Source organism: Nanorana parkeri, unplaced genomic scaffold, assembly GCF_000935625.1.
Source record: "Nanorana parkeri isolate BGI_ZX_2015 unplaced genomic scaffold, ASM93562v1 scaffold836, whole genome shotgun sequence".
In the NCBI taxonomy this organism is placed as follows: domain Eukaryota; kingdom Metazoa; phylum Chordata; class Amphibia; order Anura; family Dicroglossidae; genus Nanorana; species Nanorana parkeri.
The window spans coordinates 704,243-711,793 of record NW_017307104.1 but is presented as its reverse complement, the minus strand read 5'-3'; the positions used below and the strand labels follow the sequence as shown (position 1 = coordinate 711,793).

Sequence of the window (7,551 nt, the reverse complement as noted above, 5' to 3'; positions counted from 1 at the left end):
GATTGCAATGAAATTAGAAAAATACATTTTAAAGTCCCCCGTCCCTTGAACACGTGCGTACTAACACAAACACAGGTTGGGTGCATCTATGTATGAAAACGTCAGGCGTTTCACGTTAGGTATTGCTGTGTTTGCCAGAGCAAAAGTAATAATTCTAGGGCCAATAATCAGTTAACGCTAAACTGATGACCTGTGCAGGCTTTCAAATGTCACCTATGGACAATTTGGAGTACTGTATTTTCTCGCCGTTTCACGGGCACATGCAGTTTTTAACCCTTTCGCTGCCAAGCCTTCCAGAAATGCTTTTAACCTCAGTTGGCCACACCATTTTTGCAATTTTTCCCATTGTTTTGATTTTCTATTGTTGCATTTTTAGCGTTTGTCCAAACCATATATTTTCTGAAAGCACAGGCCCGGTAGAATAAAAAGATGGTGCTACTAACTTTGTGGGTCCTGCGATAATTGCGCTAACGTTTGTCCAATCAATATTAGACTGATACCCTTGAAAGACATCTGACACTCTTTTCACTTATAAGTCTAATTAGTGCACACCTTGCCCATCTCCAGAGGCATCTAAGACTAAAGAGATATGTTAAAGGTCTTTTTTTTTTTATTTCACTTTAGCTTCTAACCCCATACAGATACCACATTAACTTTTCGTCGCACTCTCCTGGTTTCTGTGCCGGATTTTACTTCTTGTCCAGTTTCCATGTCTGATTTTCCCCTCTGTTTTAAGTGCTTGGCTGTCAGCCTATGGGAATTCACAGGGCTGCAGCCAATCTTCTCACTTCCTTTCGTATTTAGGTTCAGATCATTTGTTGCTCTGGGTTCGAGCAACGAGTCTGTTCTCTCCTGCCAGACCCTCCTGTGTTGCTAGTTGTTTCCCTTGCAGTTTCTGGAGTTATACCTGGATCTCTTGTTCCCCTGGATTCCTCGGGTACCCATGTGGATTCCTTGTGGTATCACTGTGCATTCACCTGTGTGAGTGGCCATACCTGTCTGTCTGCTGATTGCCATTTGCTTGTGTGTGCCATCTCTTCTCTCCAGTGTGTCTGCTTTCCTTATCTGCTCTGCTCTTTCTGGGTCGCCTGTGCTGTGTACCTAGTTGCTGTGCTAGTTCCTATTTCTCCCTGTGAACCTGTTTCAGCATTGTCCTTGCGAGTACCTTCCTCGTGTGTAGTACTGTTCATTTCTAGGCATCTCCCTTTGTGCCAGCCTCACTTTCTGGGAGTCATCTCCTGACTTTCTTGGGCCCTCCCAGTGTAAACTATTTATACAGTTTTCCTTTGTGTACGCACATCTGCATGCACCTACCTGTGGATCCTGCACGTTCTGCTACACCTGCTCCCTGTGGGTTCCTGCCACTGAATCCTGTACCCCTGTATATGCACATCACCTGTGTGCATCCTGCACCTTCTGCAATGCACGCTTCCTGTGTACAGTATTCCTTGTGTGTTCCTGCCACTGAATCCTGTACCTCCAAGTTCACTCATCTCCTGCTTGAACCCTCTTGTGTATCCTGTACCCCAGTGTTACGCCCACTCCCTGTGTGTATTTTCTGCCTTATCCTACCGTGCACCAGCATCACGCTCCTCGGGCGGCATTTGTCTTTTCTCTGTGTTTTGTACCAGGTATCCCATTGCACTTCGGTCAGTTGTGTCTGTATGGGTGTGTCGGAGGGCCGCAACCTGGGAGTTGCCTCGCCGCACAACGTCCTCACCATCAGAGGCTCTAGAGAAGAACAGGCTCTCCTTTGACCCACGTTTACTGTGCAGACATTCTGTTTCTGGTCCTCTGCGTTTAGCACAACTTGTGTCCCTTTACTCCCCAAGACCTGCGTTCTAGGCCTGTTCTCTGATCTGGACTGCTGTGCAAAACTCGGAGCTCATGATCCTTAGTGCCCCGATTCCCAGACCAAGACACTTGTTTTATTATTCAGCAAGTTAAGGATATCATATGCAAATGTTTAAAGAGTAGGGATGCACCGATTCCAGTATCGGTACCGATACTGGACATTTTCACGAGTACTCTTTAAATTTTGAACAGTAGCTGCTGCCGTGAGGCCCCGTCTTAGTTGGCTACCTCAGGGCAGCCTGCAGCAGCTGGCTTTTTCAGCACCGCACGCCAGCGCAGCCCTGGTGAGCAACAGAGTATGTAACTTCATATTAGTCTGCATTGCTGTATAACATATTGCTTGAATTTGTAGTCCTCTATAATTGGTGCCTTTCTGCTTTGCTGGGATTTGTAGTCCTCTATAGCTGATAGTATTCTGTACTGCTTTATAATGTATTGCTGAGATTTGTACTCCCCTACAGCTTGGAGTCAGTGGCAGAACTACCAGGGTCACAGCGGTTGCAGCTGTGACTTGGCCCTGGTGCGTCACCACTGTTCTAAAAGCATTAGTCTGCATTGTCCTAGATGAGCGGTCACAATCTAACTGTGCACATGCGAGATAACCTCATGACCGAGAGATGCGATGGTGTAGAGTCCTTGTGGCTAGAACTAGATAGGACTGATGCTAGTTGTAAACTAATTGTGGGTGTGTGTTATAAACCCCTAAACATAAGGGAAAAGGAGGAGGCTCACCTATATTCCCAAAATAGAAAATCGCCGGCAAGAAGGGAAATGTTATAAATGGGTGACTTGAATTATCCAGACATTGATTGGTCACATGGAACCTCTCATTCTATAAAGGCTGGACGTTTTCTGAACCTGTTTCGGGACAATTTCATGGATCAGATGGTTGAGGGCCCAACCAGGAAGAATGCTATACAAGATTTAATAATTTCTAATAATGCGGACCTAGTTGTAGACATAGCGATTAGGGATACATTGGGTAATAGTGATTATAGGGCGATTACCTTTAATGTTGGATACAGAAAAGAGAAGTGTGTTGGTCTCACAAGAACGCTAAATTTAAGAAAGGCGAACTTCGATAAGCTGCGTCATCTAGTAGAGGACAATAAAAGGGACAACTTATTTCTAACACAGAACATTGACGAGAAGTGGGATTGTTTTAAGAATGCATTACATAACACTATTAGCAAGTGCATACCACTGGGTAACACAAATAAAAGATCAAGAACTAAGCCTGCATGGCTAAATAAAACAGTAAAACAACATATCAAGGAAAAGAAGCTGGCCTTTAAAAAATATATAAGATGTAGCACAGGAATGCCAGCACAGTCCCCTCCAAGGAATGCAACAAGGAGATGTAAACATGAAATCCCGGAAAAACATATCGCCACAGTCTGCAAGAAGAACCCAAAAAAATTCTACCAAAATATAAAACAGTAAAAGGGTAAGAAAGGAGCAGGTAGGACTATAAAAAATGAAAATGGGAGAATAAAATCACAAACGACAGGGAGAAGGCTGATGTGTTAAATTCATTTTTCTCCTCAGTATACACACAGGAGAAAGACAGGTTTAATGGGTTTAATGAAGGTAAGAATGCGAGTAGCTCAGTGCGTAAGATACCACAGTGGTTGACAGCAGCCGGAGTTCAACAAAGACTGGAAAAACGTAATGCAACTAAAGCACTAGGACCACATAACCTGCACCCCAAGATACTTAAATGCTCGGCCAGGTTATAGCGAGACCATTATTTCTCATTTTCAAGGACTCCATAATGACTGGTATGGTACCAAGAGCCTGGCGGAAAGCTACAGTAGTACCAATATTCAAATAAGGTTCAAGATGCCAACCTGGGAACTATAGACCAGTCAGTCTAACATCAATAGTATGCAAACTGTTAGAGGGAATGATAAAGGACTATTTAGTGGATTTAGTGGATTTCGTTTTGTGACAATGGTATAATAAATGATAATCAACATGGATTTAGGAAGGACCGTTCTTGTCAGACCAACCTACTGACATTCTACGAAGAGGTGAGAAGAGATCTGGATGGAGGGAGGGAGGTGGATGTGGTATATCTAGATTTTGTCAAAGCTTTTTGACACGGTACCACATAACCTCTTAGTACACAAGCTGAAATCTATGGGCATAGATGAAATGTTGTGTACATGCATAGAGAACTGGCTACAGGAGCGTGTCCAGAGAGTATTGATAAATGGCTCTTTTTCAGATTGCCCTATGGTCGAGAGCGGCGTGCCCCAGGGTTCTGTGCTAGGCCTCATACTGTTTAACCTGTTTATTAATGATATTGGGGAGGTTGTTAATAGTCATGTCTCCGTCTTTGCTAATGATACTAAAATTGGGAGGGTAATAGACACGGACTTAGACATTATAGAAGGGCCTTGATAAAATAGGGGAGTGGGCAACTACATGGCAGATGAGATTTAATGTTGAAAAATGTAAGTAATGCATTTTGAGGTTAAAAACAGGCAAGCAGAATACACATTATTGGGTACTCCACTAGGGAAGTCAGATATTGAAAAAGATCTGGGTGTCATAATAGACCACAGAATGAATAATAGCTTGCAATGCCAGGCTGCGGAAAACAAAGCTAGCAGAGTACTGTCTTGTATTAAAAAGTGAATGTACTGTAGAGATAAAGCGACTATTTTGCCACTTTATAGATCATTGGTGCGGCCTCATCTGGAGTATGCGGTCCAGTTTGTCACCAATCCGCAGAAAAGATGTCCTTGAGCTGGAGAGAGTCCAGAGAAGGGCAACTAAACTAATTAAGGGGCTGGAGGATCAAAGCTATAAAACAAGGTTACTAAATTTAAACACGTTCATACTAGAAGTTAGGAGATTACGAGGGGACATGATTTTGATGTACAAAACGTTTAGTGGTGATGGCAACATCAGCAACAAACTTTTTACAGTAAACTCCATAACAAAGACTAGAGGCCACCACCGAAAACTGGTGGAGAAAAGATTTAACCACAAGGGGCGTAGGGGCTTTCTTTCAGTTAGAGCGGTTAAAGTCTGGAACTCGCTGCCACCAGAAGTGGTATAAGCTGAGAGTATTGAATCATTCAAGCAGCATTTAGATAACTTCCTCACAGACCGTAACATACAGGGGTACAGGTACACTTACAAAAAACAAGGTCACACAGGGACTCGTGTACACACATACACAAAGGTTGAACTTGATGGACCTGTGTCTTTATTCAACCTCAAAATACTATGCAACTATGACGCTAAAAAAAGTTATAATTAATTGGTATCGGCGAGTACTTGAGGAAAAGTATCAGTACTCGGTCTGGAAAAAATGGTATCAGTACATCCCTAATAAAGAAGTTATTTATTGCTTTTCTATTCTAAAAAAAAAAAAAACATTAGCAACAATTATGTATTCAATGAGCAGAAAACAAAATATTCCTGTTGTCTTTAACGCAGTATGTTCGTACAAATCTAATCTCATCCTGCAAAATACTTACTCGGTTCAGTGTAATAGTATACTGCTCCCATATTGTCATCTCCTCCATCTCAGGGACCTAGAAGAAAATAAAGGTGAACATAATTTTAACAGAAAAATAGAATATAGTTTAACAAACAAAGTCTATTCACACTTGCCACTTGCATTTTTTTATGCAGAGATCTGTCTGCAAAATCTGTACGGCTAGATGCTTTGTTTATGCTTCTAGATGCTTAAAATGACGTGCGTTTACACGCATATGTGTTTAGATGCATCTGTTTATCCCTGAAAACAGTCGATTGAAGTAGCCAATGAGATTTCAGCAAATAAACGCGTCTGCATGCGGTTTGGTTTATTTAGAAGTTCATATCAATTCCTGGAGGCAACTGATTGACTTTTTATGGCTAGGTCAGTATGCCTTACGGCGGTGGCATTTACAGTTCTGCTATAAGCTATGCTCATGGTCGCTGCTTTAACGACCATGAACTTATAGCAGAACTGTTCCCTAGATGGTCCCCTTTAAATTAAAAGCCGTCATCAGCGTTTACAAGCCGCTGATGACCGCTGTCATCCTGTCAGTTTCCGGGTGACAGCGGCTGCGTGCATTGTCGAGGCGGATTGGTAAATATCAGTGATATTTACTGATCCTCTGTGTGAAGGACAAACACTGGAGTGATCGTCTGATCACTCCAATGTTTATAAATAACTGGGGACACACAGTACTATGTGTCCCCAGTTATGAATGAACAGGATGTGATGTACATCACTTCCTGTTCATTCATGATTTTCTCAATGGGGAGTAGCACTGAGCACAGAGGCTTCTCCCCATTCAGAAACTGGTTGATATTAAATATTTTACTATGCATCGATCTCCAGGGATCCAGTGGTGGTTCAACAAACTTGGTAAGTTCATCTCGGGAGCACATACGGCCATTGATCAAAAAATCGCCTAACCTGCATTTCCCCATAACCCTCAATTTCTTGGAGTGAACTCAATACAGTTTTATGTTTTAGATTGTCAGAAAAGTAAAAAATGTTGTGTGCACCGATACTGATTTTACTGTGCTTTATCAATTGAATTGTGTATTTTTAACGGTTTAATATGAATTCGAGAAACATTTGCGCAATTATCGCAGGGCCTACAAATTTAGTAGCTCCATCTTTTTATTCTACTTGACCTGTGCTTTCAGAAAATATATGGTTTGGGGTTTTTTGTTTTGTTTTTTACAAACGCTAGCAACGCAAATCAATCAATGTCAATGGGATTAATTGCAAAAATGGTGTGGCCAGCTGAGGTGCAAAAAGTTTCGGAGGGCTTGGCAGCGAAAGGGTTAAAGGGTGCCGTGACAAAAAAAGCTTGAGAAACCCTACCCGCAGTTGACTAACAACACAACCTCAACAAAAACTAAACTGCCTCCCTAGTTCAGACCTGCTAAGCTATAACATGCTCAAATAAAGTTGCAACACCAAGATCATTTTTTTTTTATTCTTTTGAATGTGCCCGACAGAGTTTATCTTCTTTCATAAGAGTTTAACAGAAAAATAAAAACGTACAAATTTAAATACATAGTTTGGCCATTTTTTGCACAATCTGAAATCAAAATACAGGCAGTCCCGGGTTAAGAACAAGATAGTGTCCGTAGGTATGTTTTTAAGTTGAATTTGTATGTAAGTTGGAACAGGTACATTTTTTAAGTGCAACTCCAGCCCAAAAAAATTGTTTTTATTTTTTGATAGCATAGGTAAGGGTTAAAGACCTGACAATTGGATTTTGAAAATTTTGGGTTGTTGTGGTAACAAGGATTGGTGATAAAGCTTCAGTGGAGACACCTGTTTCCCATGATAACTCTTACAGGAGTGAATTTACCTATCTAGGGGCAGATTTCCTCTCACTTCCTGTTGTCTCAAGGACAGGAAGTGAGAGTAAATCTTTCTAATGAGGATACAGACAGCAGTAAAAACCTCACAGTGACCTAGAAGAAGAGGCGGGCACCCCTCGTCTGTGCGTCTAACAAGAGCCAACTTCCTGTAATGTACGTACAGTACTACAAACCAAATGTCCCCCCCTCCCCCCCAAAAAAACTAAAAAAAGGTGGGCACTCCTCGTAGACACAAGTGCGTAGCATTACAACTACTGAAATGCTGTGCGGTACACTTTGGCTGCAGCCTGCAACCCGCTGCTGTACATTAATAGCCTCCGTTTGTAAGTAGGAGACGTATGCATG

At 41.9% G+C, this 7,551-nt stretch overlaps 1 protein-coding gene across 1 annotated transcript in view; it reads right to left on the bottom strand.

Moving 5' to 3' along the window:
• LOC108794328 (tight junction protein ZO-3-like) overlaps positions 1-5,413 on the bottom strand; it is a 45,191-nt gene extending 39,778 nt beyond the window's left edge. The window contains exon 1 of the mRNA XM_018565351.1: positions 5,349-5,413. Coding sequence (XP_018420853.1) covers positions 5,349-5,396 — 48 coding nt within the window. The 5' untranslated portion in view covers positions 5,397-5,413. The remainder of the gene's footprint in view (positions 1-5,348) is intronic.
• Between the last annotated feature and the right edge of the window lie 2,138 nt (positions 5,414-7,551).